Raw genomic sequence first — 19,393 nt, 5'->3', positions numbered from 1 at the left:
AAAACCTCAAAAAAAAAAAAAAAGAAGAAAAGAAAAGAAAACCTCCAAGACAAGAAGGAGACACACATCCTGAAAACGTGCACAGTTCTGTTAGTCGCGAGGACGACCGGCTCACCCGAGATGGCGGTTAAGGGACCTTTCAGGCAGTCCCTCAGGGGGGAACGCGCAGGACCCTCCGGGGAAAGCCCCTCTTCCAGGCACAGAGAACCTGCCGAGCCGGAGCGTGTCCCGGGCCTCCGTCCTGGTGCTGGCACAGGAGGGAATCCCAGCACTGAAGAAGTCCGGCAAGTGCCCAGCTCCGTCACCTTCAAGGATGAGCCCGCAGATGAGCCAGAGAGACTCCCAACACCAGGCCTCGGAGGGGCGCGACGCCGCGAGCATTCGGAGGGGCCGTCAAGACGCCGGCTGACCGAGACTAAATAGGTTACTTCGTCTTCCGCCCTCCAACGAGGAACCGGCTCCGGGGGCACCCGGGGGCGCACGGCGAACGCCGCTCGGAGCCCGGACCGAGCCTGCAGCGCCGCGGCGCCCTCGCCCCGCGGGGATTGGCGGGGATTGGCGGGGATTGGCGGGGATTGGCGGGGCGGCCGGGGCGGGGCTCGCGCCGTCCTCGCCTGCGCCCGCCCTCAGCCAATCCGAAGCCTTCCTTCCGGCCCTCCCGCGAGTCGTCCTTCCGTCGGTCTCTGTCTTCAGCCTTCTTGTTTCCTGCCGGCGTGAAGAGTCCGCGCGTAGGGTGCATTTCCGCTTCCGGCGCTGTCCATGCGGGCCTGAGGAGCAGCGGTTGTGAGCTCGGTAACGGCCACGGGCTAGAGGAGGCGGGGGCGGGAGGGTCCCGGGGCCTGGGCCCCGAGAGTTTGCGAGTCGTGCTCGGCACGGGCTGCCGGGACAGTCTTTGCGCCCCGAAGAGCGTTCAGGCCCTGGGCAGCCTCACCTAGGACCTGCCGGAGACTTGCGCCGAGGTCGGCGGAGTAGCTCCGTGAATTCGTGCCTAGAGTCCGGACGGGGTCGGGAGGTGGCAGGGAGGGGAGCGGGGTCGTGGCTTGGCGGGATGGTCCGAGCAGGGGACTCAGAGCTGAGCCACGTCTGTTGACTCCAAGCTGTGTTTTTCCCGTCTCTCTCCTCGCCCCCCAAGAAAGGGAGAAAAGCGTCGGTACAAAATTGGGACTAAAATGTGGTGGAGAAGAAAAATAATGCCCCGAAACCACAAAGCTGTTTAGTTCGAAAGTGTTCCTAGAACTCGGCTCTCCTAACTCTTGGGTGGGCTTTCTGACATTATGCTGGTATATGTGGACTTCGTGTCTGCGCTGCTGGCTCGTCTCCGACTGACCCAAGCGCAGCCGCTCGCTCCTGGGCCCTTGACTGCACGGCCCGGAAATGCTGATTTGCGTTTCCTCGCTAGTCGGATCACGGTTGTCCTTTGCTCACACCACGCCTAGTACATCACAGGCAGGCACAAATACTCACGGAAATTGATTCGGTACCTTAAGTGAAAGAAGCGACTTTTTTCTTAGTTTCTTTTCTCTTCCTATTTCTTTTCTCTTCTTTTCTTTCTTTTTTGATTGGCCAAGCGCTCAGATTGTATGCAGTCTAGTTTCCTAAGAGAAGTCACTAATCCAGTGGTTCTCAGTTTATGGGCCATGAATTTCTGGGACCCTCAGAAAAATGTTTGTAAGGGTTTCTGCAAATCCATGTGGCCCCCAGGCAACACCCATAACCAACCGTATGTCACACAGCTAGATGTTAACTGATTTTTAAGATGTATATAAATGATTGTTAAAATTTAAAAGTTTTACAGAATAAACAGGTACTAAAAGCAACGCATGCCGTCACGTTGGAGGATTATTTTTTTTTAATTTTATTTATTTATGATAGTCACAGAGAGAGAGAGAGAGAGAGAGGCAGAGACACAGGCAGAGGGAGAAGCAGGCTCCATGCACCGGGAGCCCGACGTGGGATTCGATCCCGGGTCTCCAGGATCGTGCCCTGGGCCAAAGGCAGGCGCCAAACCGCTGCGCCACCCAGGGATCCCACGTTGGAGGATTATTAAAATGCTTTAGTTTTTTTTAAACTTAAGTATCTTAAAGATAGTTTAAGTTTGGAAACCACTTCTTTAGTCCAGTTGAAATTTTGGGCTGAGCTGTCCCAGCATGGAAACTCCTAGTCACATATGACTATTTAAATTTAGAATGGAGTTAAGATTAAGTACAATTTCAGTGTCAGTTTCTCAGTTTCACTGGGTACATTTTAAGTTCTCAGAAGCCACATGTGGTTAGTGGCCACTGTGTTGAAAAGTTTATGTAAAGAGTATTTCTATCATTGCAGAAATAGTGCTGATATAGACACTTAAAATGAATAAAAAGTAACTTAAGCAGAAGTAACTAACAAATCTGCTGTAGAGCATAACAGAGAAATGAAACTGGGGAGATAGTATGAAGCAGTTTATATCCTTGTTGCAGGAATACATATCTCTTAATAGAGAAATAAGAAAAGTACTGTTTTTTCTTGGGTGTTTTCTAGATTGTAAAATGCTTCCCCCTCTCTCCCCACTTCACTCCCCCCTCCCCCACCCTTGCCTCATTAATGTAGGTTAGAGTTACTTGTAAATTGGTAAAAAGTCGCTATGGAGACTAAGGACCAGAAGAAACACAGAAAGAAACACAGTGGGCCCAAAGCTGAGAAGAAAAAGAAACGGCATCTGCAGGATCTCCAACTTGGAGATGAGGAAGATGCCCGGAAGAGAAACCCCAAAGCTTTTGCAGTCCAGTCTGCTGTGCGGATGGCACGATCCTTTCACAGGTATGTTTATCAGGAGTCTAGTTGTTCCTCCATTTACTTTTTTTAAGCAGTAGGAGCCTGCCTAGATGATGTTTGGATTCATGAGTCTAACAGCTTTGAAGGACTTGAAGATGCATGCCATACTCCTTTTACTAACATGTGAGCGGGGCACCTGGGTGGCTCAGTTTTGTTAAGCGTTCAACTCTTGATCTCTGCTCAGGTCTTGATCTCAGGGCTGTGAGTTCAGGCCCCACATTGGGCCCCACACTGTGTGTGAGGTCTACTAGAGAGAGACAGAAAGAAAGAAAGATTGTAAACTTTAAACAGTTTCAATGGTAATAGGTGTGCTTGTGTTTTTTTCTGGATATGTTTTATATAATAATGTAATAAATAGCTTTATTGGGATCCCTGGGTGGCACAGCGGTTTAGCGCCTGCCTTTGGCCCAGGGCACGATCCTGGAGACCCGGGATCGAATCCCACATCGGGCTCTCGGTGCATGGAGCCTGCTTCTCCCTCTGCCTATGTCTCTGCCTCTCTCTCTGTGTGACTATCATAAATAAATAAAAATTAAAAAAAAATCTTTAAAAAAATAAATAGCTTTATTTAATAAGTTTTTGTTATATGTACTTTAAACATTATTGAATTAAACTCTAATAGCCAAATTTAATTCCAAAGATTCTGCTTTTATTCATTATGATCCACTGCCTGCATGTTTATCTTTTCTTTTTTAAACTATTATAATAGTTTAGTCAACTAATAGTTTAAACAAATAATTTAGTTAACTATTATAATAGTTAATGAAGCAATCAGATTTAAGGTGTGTGTAGTTTTAAAATTCTCTGTACTGTTGAAGTAAATCTGTTATATGTTTACTGAAGGGGTTATTTGGATTAGGTCTAGAAGTTAACGAGTTAAAGACCACTTTACTTACAAGGATGATGCCTTTTGTATTTTAAAAATTGATATACTTTTTCTTTCTTTTTACAAATAGGACTCAGGATTTGAAGACAAAAAAGCATCACATTCCAGTGGTTGATCGAACTCCATTAGAGCCCCCACCAATAGTGGTGGTGGTGATGGGACCTCCAAAAGTTGGAAAGAGCACTTTGATCCAGTGCCTCATTCGGAACTTCACCAGGCAGAAACTGACAGAGATCAGAGGCCCTGTAACAATCGTGTCAGGTAGGAGTCTACTACCTCAGGCTGATAGGGCACGTGTCGTCTGAGGGACAGGCATATCTTTGTCGAACATTTTCTTGACTGGTAAATATTGAAGTAATGTTCTCACTTTATTACCTTTCCTGTACTTGTACTAAGTTGGCTATAGTTTAAGAAAAGGATAGATTCCAGATATAACAATGATGTAGATGTACACCTTATTTGGACTGCTATATGGATTTGCCAGGTGTGTTCCTCTGAAAGGTTTGGCAGGCCTGGGCAACCTGAGTTGGTCATAGTGATCACCTTTCTTTAATAGGTAGCGAGTATCTGCTGTGTGTCAGGCATACCTACTTGCCCTCATAAGGCCATATCGTTAGGGAAATGAGGGGGTTTTCCTCTTTTTCTGTTAGAATTTGCCTGTTCTGGGAGATGGTGACCTTTCTGTTTGAGGGAAGATGAAAAAAAAATCCCAAAATGGTAATGGAAGAATCTGAAGTTCCCCCCCCCCCCTTTTTTTTAAGGTTTTATTATTAAGTAATTTCTCTACCCAACGTGGAGTTTGAACTCACAACCCCAAGATCAAGAGTCACATGCTCTACCGTCTGAGCCCTGGAATTTATTATAGCAATGCTATAGTTGGATTGAGGCTTTTCTTTTCTTCTTCTTCTTCTTCTTCTTCTTCTTCTTCTTCTTCTTCTTCTCCTTCTCCTTCTTCTCCTTCTTCTCCTTCTTCTCCTTCTTCTCCTTCTTCTCCTTCTTCTCCTCCTCCTCCTCCTCTTCTTCCTTTCTTCTTCCTTTCTTCTTTCTTCTTCCTTTCTTCTTTCTTCTTCTTCTTCTTTTTTTTTTTTTTTTTAAGATTATTTATCTTAGAGAGAGAGAGAGCAGCATTCAAGAGCAAGTGGAGCAGGGGCAGAGGGAGAGAATCTTTCAAGCAGGTTTCCTGCTGAGCGCAGAGCATGATACAGGACTCAATCCCAGGACTCCAAGATCATGACCTGAGCCAAAACCAAGAGCTGAACACTTAACCAACTGAGCTACCCAGGCACCCCAAAGCTTTTCTTGATCTTAAAGGCATTACTGTTATTTTTACTGACTTTTTAATTTTTTTTTTTAAGTGAACTCTATCCCAAGGGTGGGGCTTGAACTCCTGACTTGGGGATCAAAGAGTCACATGCTCCACTGACTGAGATAGGCAGGTGCCCCACTTTTATTTATTTAAAGTAAACTCTATTCCCAACGTGGGGCTTGAACTCACAACTCTGTGATCAAGAGTCGTAGACTGATTACTTTTAAGGTAATTTTGAAATAACAATTATTCCATAGAGATTTCTCTTACGTTAGGTTTGAGGATGTTTTTAGCTCTAGTAAGAACATGCAAAACTTTGATAGAGATAGAAGTGTTGGCCTGCTGCGCTTACCAGCAGGATCACAGTCACCACGGAGCTTGCTTGTCTGCCCATTCCAGCCAGAATTGTACCTGCTTGAGCACTTTATTCATGTGGATAGACTTTTGATACTATTTTAAAATTAGGGAACATAGCAAGAAAACCAAGATGGTATTTATCAGTTTGCTCCTATAAAAATGAACTCCTGGCATATTCCTGTAAGTGTATATTGTGCTTTACTGGATACAACTTAAAATGGTAATTAGAGTAAATGGATATATTTTTTCAAGGTTTTTATTTTTGTTTATTTATTTTTAAAAGATTTTATTTATTCATGAGAGAGACAGGGAGAGAGAGCCAGAGACACAGACAGAGGGAGAAGCAGGCTCCATGCAGGGAGCCCAATGTGGGACTTGATCCCGGGTCTCCAGGATCAGGCCCTGGGCTGAAGGCGGCGCTAAACCTCTGAGCCACCCGGGCTGCCCTATTTTTTCAAGATTTTTCAAAAGTCTTATTTCGGGGGGTCCTTGGGCGGCTCAGTCAGTTAAGCGTCTGACTCTTGATTTAGGCTCAGGTCATGATCTCAGAGTTATGAGACTGGGCCCTGTTCGAGGTTCCACATTCAATGCAGTCTGCCTGAGATTCTGTCTTTCCCTCTCCCTCCGCTCTTCCCCTTGCTAGTGTGCGTGCTTTCTCTTTCAAATAAATAAATAAAATATTTAAAGAAAAAAACTAAAATCTTATCTCTTTACTTACAGGTAAAAAGCGCAGACTCACCATTATTGAATGTGGGTGTGACATTAACATGATGATTGATCTGGCTAAAGTGGCAGATTTGGTAAGTCAGTGGGAGCAGTGTGAATTTCTAATGAGGATTTAGCAGTGTGGTAGATTATCCCATTTGAAGGAAAGACAGACTTATGATTATTAAAGGGATGATGAATATAATCAGGGATACTATAGATGTGTTTGAACTGATGATGAGGTTGATGGTGATATTGTTATAATAAAAATGGGGGATCCCTGGGTGGCGCAGTGGTTTGGCGCCTGCCTTTGGCCCAGGGCGCGATCCTGGAGACCCGGGATCGAATCCCACGTCGGGCTCCCGGTGCATGGAGCCTGCTTCTCCCTCTGCCTGTGTCTCTGTCTCTCTCTCTCTCTCTCTCTCTCTCTCTCTCTCTCTCTCTCTCTGTGTGTGACTATCATAAATAAATAAAAATTAAAAAAAAAAAGTAGAATGTTAAAACTTATTTAAAAAAAATGGAATGTGCACAATGGAATGTAGTCTCAACTCAAAGTAGAGAAAAATCCTTTAACAAACGTAGTTAATTAATACAGATAGACATATGTACATAAAAACATAATAGTAGGACCATTTCTTGGACCCTTACAAGGTACTGCGCTAACACCTTTCTCGAAATTTCGCTCATTAAATCCCCCAATATGCTTTGGAGGTAAGTAGGTATTATTATCTCCAGTTTACATAGGATGAAATTGAGGCCCTAGAAGTTAAGTAGTTTGTCTAAGGAAGGGAACTTTGCTCTTGGTGGTGCCAGAACCTCCAGTTCTTAATGATTGTGACAAAGTAAGTACATGAGTTGCCTTTGAGAAGTTGTCAGTGTTTATAATAGAAAATCTAGACAGCACATAGCATATGGAAATTGTGCAACTTTGATTGCATTGAATAGTAGTGTTCATTAATTACATTTTAAATTAGCAAAAATAAATCTAAGAAAAAAGCCATATTGATTAGGAAGAGTGGGGTAACAGAGGTGGTTGGTTTGTTTTTTGGTTCAACAATTTCTAAAAAACTGTTTGGTGACAAAGAGCTACAGATTTTGTCCTTTGGCCCAGGAAGTCTCCTAAGATACAAAATAAAAAGTAATTTAATGTAGATGTTATAGCTGTGCCATTCTAATATCAGAAAACTCAATGACATTCAAATTTTGAACATATAATGCTACTATTAATAGAAATAAGTGTCAATTGTCAACATAAAATAGTATAAACTTATTAAATCTTGTGTTTTTGAAATGATTAAAATAGTTTACGGAGTCCCTAATTTTAAAAGCATAGACATGTTAAGAAAGATGTCTTTCATATACATCTTTTTAAGACTTAAAAAGGAAACCGTCCATTTGGTAAAATTTTCAAACTATATTACAGAGTACAGTGCTTTTTTTCTCTTCCCTACTCTGACCCCTAATCTCTTAGTTTCCGTCAAAGCAATATCCTAGATATGTATATGAATACACATTCAACCCTCATAAAGCACATACTGTTTATTATATATGCTATTCTGTACTTTGCTTTTTTTCACTCAATGTCTTAAATGTATATAAGTAGTATAGTTCAACCTCATACTTTCTTAAGTATTCTGTTGCATGTACCATAATTTATTTAACCTGTTTTATGTTGATTGCTCTGAGTTGTCATAAAGCCTCCTGAGTCAGAGCAAAGGTATGTACAGTACATGGATTTGTGTGTGTATGTATGTGCATAGAAGGAATAATATATAGGCTTCATTTGTCTTTAATTGACAAGGTTGTCATCTAAGGGCCTTTTGCCACCTGTACTGTTTCTATAACGAATTGCTTGCCCCTTGGCACTTTATGGTGTCAAATGGAACAGGCTCCATGCAGCGAGCCCTATGTGGGACTCGATCCTGGGACTCCAGAATCACACCCTGGGCCGAAGGCAGGCACCAAACCACTGAGCCATCCAGGGATCCCTGAAGTGGAAATTTATATTGTGGTGGATATTGTCTCATGCTTGCCTTTTAGAGAAAGTCAGAGGGTGGTATTTTCTCTTATCAAAATGATCCCTAATCATTTCATTTAGTCCAGAGTAGGAGTTGGGAAACTTTCTGTAAAGGGCCAGATGGTAAATATCTTTAGCTTTGGGGTCATGGTTTCTCTTGCAAATGCTTAACTTTGTAGTTATAGTGCAAACACAATTGTAGACAATACATAAATAATATGGGCAGCCCCGGTGGCTCAGCGGTTTAGTGCTGCCGTTGGCCCGGGGTGTGATCCTGGAGACCAGGATCGAGTCCCACGTCAGGCTCCCTGCATGGAGCCTGCTTCTTCCTCTGCCTGTGTCTCTACCTCTCTCTCTCTCTCTCTCTCTCTCTCTCTCTCTCTCTGTGTGTGTGTCTGTCATGAATAAATAAATAAAATCTAAAAAAAACCACATAAATAATATGGCTGTGTTCCAGTGAAATTTTAGTTATAGAACAGGTTATGGGTCAGATTTGGCCCATAGTCCATAGTTTGCTTATGGTCTGTTTTGAGTAGCTTCCTTGAGTAATTCTGTTTTCTGTTTTAGGTTCTGATGCTTATAGATGCCAGCTTTGGGTTTGAAATGGAAACATTTGAGTTTCTAAACATCTGTCAAGTACATGGCTTTCCCAAAATTATGGGCATTCTCACTCACTTAGATTCCTTCAAGTATAATAAGCAACTGAAGAAGACAAAGAAGCGATTAAAACACAGGTTCTGGACAGAAGTCTACCCGGTAGGAAGAGAATTAATTTTTGAATACTAACACTGTAATCTTTCAAAAAAAATAAGATAACTAGGATAGATTTATAAACATCGCTTCAGGATTCACCTATGGCATATATATGTTCATAGTCCCTGCAATATTTCCTCAAAATAGTCTGTATTTCAGAACTCTTGGTGTGTCTCATTTGTCTTTGTAGCTCCCTAGCACCTGGCTCTAAGTGTTTTAGATTTGTGATTGTTTAATAGTTTATCCAAAGTTTCTCCTAGTTGCAGGACTAGGAACTATAGTGCACACATACTGCCACTCCACCCTCCCCTGCATGCTGCTGTTGGCCCATTGGTCATAGAATTTTTTCTGTGCCCAGAAGCCTCACTGCTCTCTCTGTGTAATACTCCAGATAGATGCCATCACTTGACTGGAGACCAGTTCTTGAAGCTAAGTGTTTTGGCAGTTCTGCCTCTCTTAAGTCCTAACAACATGAGTATCCTGAAAGAAGGCAGAGAAGTTTGGGAAGCATTAATAATAAGTGGCTTGCTAGAAGTCTGCCTTAGGATTGCTTCTTATTTAGAGGTCTTTATTTGATGTAGTATGACAAGAATTTAATTGAAATTTAATTTTTTGTTTTCTTAATGTTTAGGGTGCCAAGCTGTTCTACCTTTCTGGAATGGTACATGGAGAATATCAAAACCAAGAAATTCACAATCTGGGCCGTTTTATTACAGTAATGAAATTTAGGCCTCTTACGTGGCAAACCTCTCATCCTTATATCCTAGCAGACAGGTAAAAAGTGCATGTAAAGTTTTTCTTCCTGGCCCATGTATTTCAAAGCTGCAAAGGTTAGAAAAAGAACAGTAAGAGAGCTTATTTTGTACTTCTTTTTGAATACTGAGGGAGAAATGTAGTTGGAAATACCTACTTTTTTGTATCATTACCTAAAGATGCACTGGCTTCAGGAGTAAAGTATGAAATGTTTAGAAAAATGTCAGGTTTTTAAAGCATTCAAGGCTACTTAATATGGTCTTATCCTGCTTTTTCATCTTAATCTTCAGTGATCATGTCTTTAGACCATGGTGCTCCAGTCACCCAGACATACTCTGGGCTTTCTTTCCTTTATATTTTTTTTCATACTGTTTTCTCATCCTGTAATCCCTTTCTCTACTTGCCAGAATCCAAGGCACACCAAAAACCCAGATCAAAGCTTAATCCTCTCCCCTAAAGGGTTTTTATGGGTGTGTTTTCATCTCTTCCTTAATTCCAGGTGCATGTTATTTTCCCTTTTTGGTGTCTTACAGCATGTATATTATATAGAGCCTAAGAGCAGTGCAATCCTGTGTTTGCTTTTCTTTTGGTATATGGTGAACTGTGCTTCCTTCCTTCTGTATTTCCTAGAAGTTTCTGAACACTGTGTTTAGTGAACTAGTGAATTTGACCAGTCTTTGACACGTGAAGGGAGATGCAAAAATTTTGACATTTATTTCTGCCATATGATTGGGTTTTATTTTTCTAGGATGGAAGATTTGACAAACCCAGAAGATATTCGAACAAATATCAAATGTGACCGAAAGGTGTCTCTTTATGGTTATTTAAGAGGAGCACACTTGAAAAATAAAAGCCAAATTCACATGCCAGGTATCCTTTTGTTGTAAAATGTACCAAATTTGTAGAACTTGTGGGATGACTTACTTCATTTCTCAGGAAAACTGAAAAATGGCCAAACAAGATAGAGCATCATTGCTAGAAGTTTTAAGACTCAGCTCTGACTCAGCTAGCAAAGTTGAGTTGACCAAATCTCCTCTGTTCTGATGATGTTGGTTAGTTAGAGAGGCACAGTGCCAGTAACCAACAAATACACTTGTGGTTGAAGCCTTCCAACTGGGGGCTACTTTTGTTGATGGTTAATAAACTTGTATCTGAAGCTATCTTCCTCTGTCTTCCAGGTGTAGGAGATTTTGCTGTGAGTGATGTCAGTTTCCTCCCGGACCCCTGTGCACTTCCTGAACAACAAAAGAAGCGCTGTTTAAATGAGAAGGAGAAGTTGGTTTACGCACCTCTGTCTGGAGTTGGTGGTGTGCTCTATGACAAAGATGCTGTCTATGTTGATCTTGGTGGCAGCCATGGCTTCCAGGAATTGGTGAGAGGAAAGTCATAGGAAGTAATGTACTGTAATGTACTTCAGCTTTTATATACTGAAACTTTTTATTTGTATTTGGTAAAAGCTACAATGTACATTGTAAATGTACAAAATACTTAATTGCACCAGGCAGAAAGTAAAAGTCATGTTCTCCATTCTGTTGCCAAGACACACGGAATCCTAGGTCTTTTAGTGGGAGCATTGCAGGCAGTTTGGTGCTTGTACTTTCCGTCTCCCTTTATACAAGAATACCTCATTTTATTGTGCTTCGCTTTATTGCATTTCGCCAATATTGCCTTTTTTACACATTGAAGGTTTGTGGCAGCCTTGTATCGAATAAGTCTGCTGGTGCCTTTTTTTCAAAGGCATTTGCTCACTTTGTGTTTCTCTATCACATAATGTTAATTCTAACAATATTTCAAATGTTTTCATTATTATTATATTTGTTATAGTATCTGTCCTAAGTGATGAGCTCTCACTGCAACCTCAAATAATGATTGGCGTTTTTTAACAATAAAATATTTTTTAATTAAGGTATGTACATTTTTTTTATTTTTATTTTTTTATTGGAGTTCAATTTGCCAGCATATAGCATAACACCCAGTGCTCATCCCGCCAAGTGCCCCCCTCAATGCCCATCACCCAGTCACCCCCAACCCCCCGCCCACCTCCTCTTCCACTACCTCTTGTTCATTTCCAGAGTTAGGTGTCTCTCATGTTTTGTCACCCTCACTGATATTTTCACTCATTTTCTCTGGTATGTACATTTTTAGACATAATGCTATTGTACACTTAATAGATTACAGTATAGTATAAACATAATTTTTATATGTACTGGGAAACTAAAAAATTCATTTGACTTGCTTTATTATGGTGGTTTAGAACCAAACTCACAATATCTCTAAGGTATGCCTAGATAATATCAGTGTGTTTTCTAGCTTTCTTTGGGCTATTTCTTTTTTTTTTCTGTAAATATTTACATATTTATTTATTACATATTTAGATTATTGAAATATTACATATAAATACCATGTATTTGTATCCATATATATGGTCTTTGTGTGTCTGTGTGAGAGAGAGAAGTAATATTTCTTTATTTTATTTTTAAATTTTTTTAAGTAGGCTTCCCACCTGAGCCCAAAACAGAGTTTGAACTCACAACTCTGAGGTCAAGACCTGAGCTGAGATCAAGAGTTGGGTGCTTAACTGACTGAGCCACCCAAGTACCCCATAATATTTTTTATATGGGCTCCAACTTTAAATGCTCTTGCAACTTTTGAGGGGCACCAGGAATATGTGATCCCATTGCTCCCTATTAGTATTGATAGAGCTGCTTTGGTCTTTGTTATAGCTGTGTGGTATTTCATTGTCTGGATAAATCTTATTTATTGAACCAACCCAACCCTTGGAAATCTGGACGGGGGGAGTTTACCCCTACTTGCCCTTGTTTTCAACATTGCTGCAGTTGGCACCCTCAAACATGAGGTTTTGGTCATTGGGAGGGATTTTCTTTTTTTTTAAATTTTTATGAAGAGTTTATGAGAGAGAGGCAGAGACATAGGCAGAGGGAGAAGCTCCATGCACCGGGAGCCCGACGTGGGTCTCCAGGATCGCGCCCTGGGCCAAAGGCAGGTGCCAAACCGCTGTGCCACCCAGGGATCCCTGGGAGGGATTTTCTATGCAGTAAATTCCTTGAAGTGAAAATTTTGGATTTTAAAAAAAATGAATTTTCATTTCTTTATTTGGCAGTGGAATATTGGACAAACTAAATGTTTATTAGCATTGGCGCTTAAAGTTTTTCTAGCTAAGTGTATAGGTTACCAGGTTGTATACTCCATGAACTTTGGAAAAGTTTAATGAAGACAGAGGTCAAATTTAGACTTTAAGATTTTTTTTTTTTTTGAGGCAATAGAAAATGTTTTCAGGAATCATGTTTAGGATAATTTTGAGAAACTGATTGAAACCAGTATGTCCCTCTTCAGAATTCTTGTATGTTCCTCACTTTCCCTTTCTTGGTGGCCTTGACAGGACGAGGTGAGGCCCACCCATGAACTGGTACAGAGTCTCATTTCCACCCATTCCACTATTGATGCCAAGATGGCTTCAAGTAGAGTGACGCTTTTTTCAGATTCCAAACCACTGGGCTCAGAAGATATAGATAATCAAGGGTAAGTTTGCCATTTTTTTGGTTTTTCATAAAAAATATTATATTATAGAAGTTATATCACCTATCATTCTGCCATAAATAACATTTTAGTGGGATTCATTCCAGGTTTTTTTGTTTGTTGTTTTGCTTTGTTTTATACATACACATGTTTCTGAGAGCTTTTAAGTTATGTGACCTTACATGGAAATATTCTTGAAATATTATATAGGATTCAGTTTTTGGCAGACCAGAATATTCCTCACATATCACAAAATATTTTCTGTAAGTTGCATTTGGTTTCTTACTTGGCTTTCTTTTAGTGGCCAAATACTAGTCCCAGCAGAGTAAGGAAGCTTATTCAGGTGGTGTTTTGGTTTTATTTAGTGGTTTATGTGTGACTCCTAATAAAAATCAGCCTAAAAATGATTGAACTTATTATTTTCAGTTTCTAGTTTATAATTTATCATAAATATATACAAACAAAGGAACATTTTTGGAAAAATTTATCTGCTGCCCTGTAACTAGCAAATGATATAGATGATAAGTACAGTATTCTTAATGTGTTATTCTTTCTACGTTTGTTAATTGACATTCTTTAACAAGAAGTTCTCACTTCTACCTCTTTATTTTAAGATCACTGTTGGCTAATTGACTTTTTAAAAAATTCCATTTGTTACCCCATTATTCTTTCTGATGCCTAGATTGTTCCTTCAGTCTGTCTTGTGTGTCCTTTTGGCACTTCCTTGTTAGCCTTTGAGCATTTTCTAGCTTTCTGAAACAATAGCATATTCCAGGCTTAACTTTGTACCTTCCTTGCCTTAGATCTGGAGTCAGTCATTTAAGGATCATCTGTTTCAATTTGGAAATGATCAGTCTTCTAAAAAGATTGATCAAACATTCACTGTCCTTTAGAGCAGTTTTTCCCTAATGTTAGACATACATTTATTTATTTATTTATTTAAAAGATTTTGTTCATTTATTCATGAGAGAGACAGAGAGAGAGGCAGAGACATAGGCAAAGGGAGAAGCAGGCTCCCTGTGGGAGCCTGATGTGGGACTTGATCCTGGATCCTAAGATCACACCCTGAGCTGAAGGCCGATGCTCCACCACTGAGCCACCCAGGTGTCCCAGACTTTTGTTATTTAAAGGTTACCTCTTTATTCTCTTTAAGTTATTTTGTAGATGAGGGAACTGTTTCATGAGTTTGCTTATTATCTATTCCAGTGTTTATCAAATCCTTCTTTTCTGTGCTATGTTATTTAAAACCTTAGCATTCCTTGATATTATCTTCTATTTGCATAATTATTGACTTGCCATGTCTAGCGTAGCCAGTTACTGTACAAATTGAATTATTTTTTACTTACATGGTAATATAGGCAGTGGATGCCAAAAGAGGAAAAGCAGGTGGATCTGAAAACTGGTCGCGTGCGTCGGAAAGCCATTTTTGGAGATGAAGAAGATGAGTCTGGAGATAGTAATGATGAAGATGATGAAGAAATGTCTGAAGGGGACAAGTTGGATGATAGCTGTAGTGATGATGAAACAGAAGATGAAGCAGATACCGAAATGATGGATATGATGTACACAAGGGAAAAAGGTGTCAAACGCCAGAGACTCCAGGAGATGGAAGAAGACCTCGAGGCGGATTTGCCAGCATTTGCTGACAGTGATGATGACCTTGAGAGGAGCTCAGAGGATGAAGGAGAAGCAGAGGAAGCTGATGAAAGCAGTGAAGAAGAGGATTCCCCTGCAGAAGAGAGGGATATTTCAGAATCTAAAGTTGTTGGAGACTATAGTAAAGCAGGACTTTTACAAACTAATGGCCTGAGTAAAAGTTTGAATCTGGAGAGTTCTTTGACAGTCAACAAAGCCACCCTCGCCATTTCAGATTCAGGCCATTGCACAGCTGAAGAGGCATTTGCATCTGAAGATGAAACTGAGGAAAGCTCCTCTCTCAATACAGAGGAAGAGGATTCAGAAAATGAAGAGGTTATTAGGAAAAAGTTCCCAAAGTCTTCTCAAGTGGCTGGTGATCAGAGACTGGGGTCAGAGAACTTAATTGGTGAGACCAGTGATGTCGAAGACTTACTCAAAGAGGAAGAAGATTACAAGGAAGAAAACGACTATTCCACAGAAACTTCAGGTATGCTTAAATTTAATGTAACTTGTGAACTTGGCACTGAAAATGTTGTACAAATAGAATGTCTACATTTGGAAGTCTGCTGTTTTGGAGATTTTGTTAACTTTTCAAATATTGCACGCAGAAGGATTTGAGGATGAATGAGTAGTCAGCTTGAAGCAGAAAGGACAGATAAACACACTTAACCGATGTTGGCATTGGTCCTTTCAGGTGCCCTCAAGTGGAAGGAAGACCTTTCCAGGAAGGCAGCTGAGGCCTTTCTGAGGCAGCAACAAGCAACTCCAAACCTTCGAAAACTTATTTATGGCACAGGTGAGGGAGCTCTGGTTCAGATCTAGAAACGTTTTTGTTTCTTAGACCGTTTTCTGGAAAGGAGATGAGGAAATTGGTTGGAGGATTTCAGTGGTACTTTTGAAATCCATATGATATCCTTGGTTGTCATAGTTCCATATGTGGCAGATATTTTTAATCATCAGCTCATGGGCTTGCTATAAAACTTTTGATGAGAATACTCTCCATTATGTCATTTTATATCTGCCATACAAAATCCTTCATGAGATTTTTTGGGGGGTAGAATTTAGTGCCAGAAAAGAACAAAGTGGTGCATTTTATGTTGTGGTTCCCAATTACTGTTTGATTAGAACAAGGCCAAAAGAGTATATGGGAGCTAGGAGCATTGAATTGACTGATTGTTGTGTACTGATTTCCATTCTATTCAGGTTTTGCCTAAGTACTCTTAGTGACTAGAGACTTTGCCATCTTCAAAAGAAACTATGCTAATTAAAAGCTCTGCCTTTAAGTGCCCCTTCCTTTTCCCAGCCCCCAAAATTCTGTTTCCTTACTGGACTCTGTTGCTTTCTTGTAGGAGGGCCTAAGTCCTACAGGCACATTGAGCAGTAGTTCCTTGGCCTTTTCTTTGTAGCTGATGCACTCAGGGGCATCACATTACCTACTACAAACAGGGACCCTTAGTCCCAGGTCCTTTAGGGTGAATATTTGTTCTCATGTTTTCATCATGGTGGTCTCTTTAGTGACAGAGGATAATGAAGAAGCAGATGGTGATACCAGGGAAGAACTTGGAGGGTTGTTTCGTGTCAGTCAGCCTTCAAGAGAATGTAAGCACAAACTTGACTCTTTGGACTGCTCCAGATTTCATGTGGAGGCGCCCCATGATTGGGATTTAGAGGAGGTAAGGTTGAATGTGAATCATATGTTTGACTTATGAGACTATCCGAGAATTGCTCTAAAAGAAGATTATGTGATTTCAGTAATGCCTACCTATTATTAGCTTTTCATTTTTATAAGATAATAGGACATTCCCCCAGATATTGGACTGGATATTTCATGCATCCCAAGGAATAATGTGTTTTGAGTTTAGGCAGACTGTATGCATATGTTATGGAGAAAGGAAATGTGGATAGTAGTGTTAATCTTTATTTTGAAGCATTGCACATAAATTTTCATTTATTTGAAATATTTTGTTTTATAACTAGGATATACTTCATGTCCCTGAGTTAACATTTATAATTTCTACTATTTGTAAACAAAAAAATTCATGACACTGGTAAATTTTCTTCCCCTGCTCACAATTCTTTAGTGACACTGGAATTTATTGAGTTCTCAAACTTGTAAGGCTTAATCCCTTCTTAGACCTCGTGCCCCTCTGTTTTCTCTTTTAGAATGTTCTTTTTTTTTTTTTTCTCTCTCTCTCTTCTAGAATGTTCTGACGTTCTTAAGGCTGGCTTCTTTTGAGCATTTGGTTTTGCTTAAATTTTACTCCTCAAGAGAGTCCTGATTACTATCATATTACTTGGTTTGTTTATTTATTTATTTATTTATTTATTTATTTATTTATTTTATTATATTAATATTTTATTTATTTATTCATGAAAGACACAGAGAGAGAGGCAGAGACACAGGCAGAGGGAGAAGCAGGCTCCATGCAGGGAGCCCAACGTGGAACTCGATCCTGGGTCTCCAGGATCACGCCCTGGGCTGAAGGTGGTGCTAAACCGCTGAGCCACCCAGGCTGCCCATATTACTTGGTTTAATTCATGAGTAGCGCTTAAGCACTTTATGAGATTTCATGTAACTTTTTTTGCAGTATAGCTTCATACAAATTATAGAAAACTACATAAAAATAGCTGTTTAAGTTAATGGATTTCTAAGTGAGGACCCCTGTAACCACCGTGTGTCTGTCCCAGTGATAGTCCTATCCTCTCTGCAGAAGGAACCATGATTCTTACGGTAATCATTTCTTACTTTCTTCATAATTTCATCCTCCAAGTTTGTACCATCGTCCGTTTTATCATATTTTGGGGGGTTTATTTTTCACTATGCCTTTCCTTTTTCTTAATTTACAGTCCCCTCCATCCATCTTTTTTTTCCCTTATATTTTATTTGTTAAAGAAACTAAGTGTTTGATGTGTAGAGTTTCTTATATTCTGGTTTTTGTGGATTGCATTACATCCTTATTTGCAGTTTATCAGGCTGTTCTCTTCTGTATTTCCTGTAAAATGATGCAAAGCAATACTAATAGAACTGTCTGTGATGATGGAAATGGAAATGATCTATAGATCACTGGATATCCATTGTGGCTACTTGCGTCTGTTGAATACTTTAAGTATAGCTAGTAAGACAGAAGAACTAAATTTTAATTTTATTTTAGTTTTATATAATCTTAATTCATTAGAATTTAAATAACCATGTGGTTGTAGCTACCCTATGGACATCTAGAGATTTGATTAGATTTAGGTTTGGTTTTTATTTTGGGGAAGATTGCTTCCTAGATGATGGTGTTTGTGCATTAGGAGGCACATAAAATCATCTTATGATGTTAAAATCTGTTGATCTTCAATGCCTGGATCCATTAATTTATTAAGGATGTAAAATGGTGATATTCTGTTCAAATTACTGTTTATTGTCTGGAATATTTCTATAAAGAGAAACTTCCCCTCATCTACTATTTGGTTACTTAGTTCCGTAAGAGCAGGATAAATACTTGATTCTTTTTATCAGTTTTCAGAATGATTCTCCAAAGGTGACTCTTTTTTCTTTCTTTATAAGTATCATTTTGAACTCATGGAATTTAATATAATTATTTCCTTCCACTGAACTTGTTATCCTTATGGATACTCATATGTATCCCATTTCTGGCCAGTGGGAGTCTCTTTAAGTTGGTTTCTGAATTCTTTTGACATTCTCCTAGGAGTGTTTGATTGCTTCTTTGCCATCTGGTATGATGAGGTGTTCCAGGATCATCATCTACATTTCTGATGCCCAACTTGGAAGCAGCCATAAGAAGTCCTGATTTCTTTTAGTGCAAAGTGATATTCTGGTGTCATAATCTAGACATAGGAATACACACTGCTATGAATTGGTCATTGTTTCTAGGCCTTTCAGTGACCAGAGCTAGGAGAATTCATAGAATTATTTCCAATTCAGATTCAGAATTGTAAGGTTCTTATTTAAACTCTTTCAGCTTACATTTGTCTGTTTTTCCACTGGGAATTAATTCCATTTGACTCTGAAGATGATGAAATTAGAAAAGTGTGTAATTTGCTTTATCCCACTTATGCACAAAATGGTGTCAGAATAACATTACGCATGTTACTGTTTCTTTTTACACATGTTACTGTTAATATGATTACTGAAAACAAATTTTTCCTTCTTATTTTCCCCCATTTTTCTTTTCAGAAGTGGCTACATTTCCACCAGCAGTGTATGTGGCTTCTGATTTCTCTGCATCCTCACCAACACTTGTTATCCCCTGTTCTTTTCATTAGTATTATTATGGCCATTCTGTTGGTATGAAGTAGTACCTCACTAGAGTTTTGATTTGCCTTTTTCTGATAGCTAATGATATTGGGCATCTTTTCATGTGCTTCCTGGCCATTTGAAGAAATGTCTGTTCAATTGGGTTGCTCATTTTTTTTAAATGTGTTTTTTGTCATTGAGTTGTAAGAGTTTTTATATATTCAATTTGTCAGATATATGATTTACAAATTCTGTAGGTTGTCTTTTCTGTGCCCTTTGAAGTGCAAAATTTAAAAGTTTTTTTTAAAGTGCTCGCTTTGGCAGCACATAAAATAAAATGTTTTTAAAAGATTTTATTATTAATTAGAGTGAGTGCGTGAAAGAGAGCAT

The 19,393-nt window shown here is 39.7% G+C and overlaps 1 protein-coding gene across 2 annotated transcripts; it reads left to right on the top strand.

Annotated features, from left to right (window-relative positions):
* The first annotated feature begins 697 nt into the window (after nt 1–697).
* LOC129515507 (ribosome biogenesis protein BMS1 homolog) lies at nt 698–16,692 on the top strand. Of its 2 annotated transcripts, none has more exons than XM_055334385.1 (12): nt 698–792; nt 2,587–2,796; nt 3,768–3,958; nt 6,081–6,160; nt 8,650–8,838; nt 9,467–9,609; nt 10,337–10,458; nt 10,767–10,960; nt 12,989–13,128; nt 14,484–15,250; nt 15,458–15,559; nt 16,279–16,487. In XM_055334385.1, the coding sequence occupies exons 2-12, from the start codon at nt 2,621–2,623 to the stop codon at nt 16,470–16,472; spliced, it is 2,298 nt and encodes a 765-aa protein (XP_055190360.1). In that variant the 5' UTR covers nt 698–792; nt 2,587–2,620; the 3' UTR covers nt 16,473–16,487. The 2 variants fall into 2 exon arrangements, with proteins under 2 accessions (XP_055190360.1, XP_055190361.1); XM_055334386.1 differs by lacking the exon at nt 698–792 and adding an exon at nt 812–959 and having other exon boundaries at nt 16,279–16,692.
* The last annotated feature ends 2,701 nt before the right edge of the window (nt 16,693–19,393 follow it).

This window comes from Nyctereutes procyonoides, unplaced genomic scaffold, assembly GCF_905146905.1.
Source record: "Nyctereutes procyonoides isolate TBG_1078 unplaced genomic scaffold, NYPRO_anot_genome, whole genome shotgun sequence".
Lineage (NCBI taxonomy): Eukaryota > Metazoa > Chordata > Mammalia > Carnivora > Canidae > Nyctereutes > Nyctereutes procyonoides.
The sequence above is the reverse complement of the archived record's forward strand: the minus strand, read 5'-3'. Positions and strand labels throughout refer to the sequence as shown.

What these genes read in the sequence shown, in the direction of transcription:
- LOC129515507 (XM_055334386.1), top strand. Translation starts at nt 2,621, where the DNA reads ATGGAGACTAAGGACCAGAAGAAACACAGAAAGAAACACAGTGGGCCC. An exon ending in TCTGGACAGAAGTCTACCCG is followed by an intron (nt 8,839 to 9,466) that starts GTAGGAAGAGAA and finishes CTTAATGTTTAG; the next exon opens with GGTGCCAAGCTGTTCTACCT. An exon ending in AAGCCAAATTCACATGCCAG is followed by an intron (nt 10,459 to 10,766) that starts GTATCCTTTTGT and finishes TCTGTCTTCCAG; the next exon opens with GTGTAGGAGATTTTGCTGTG.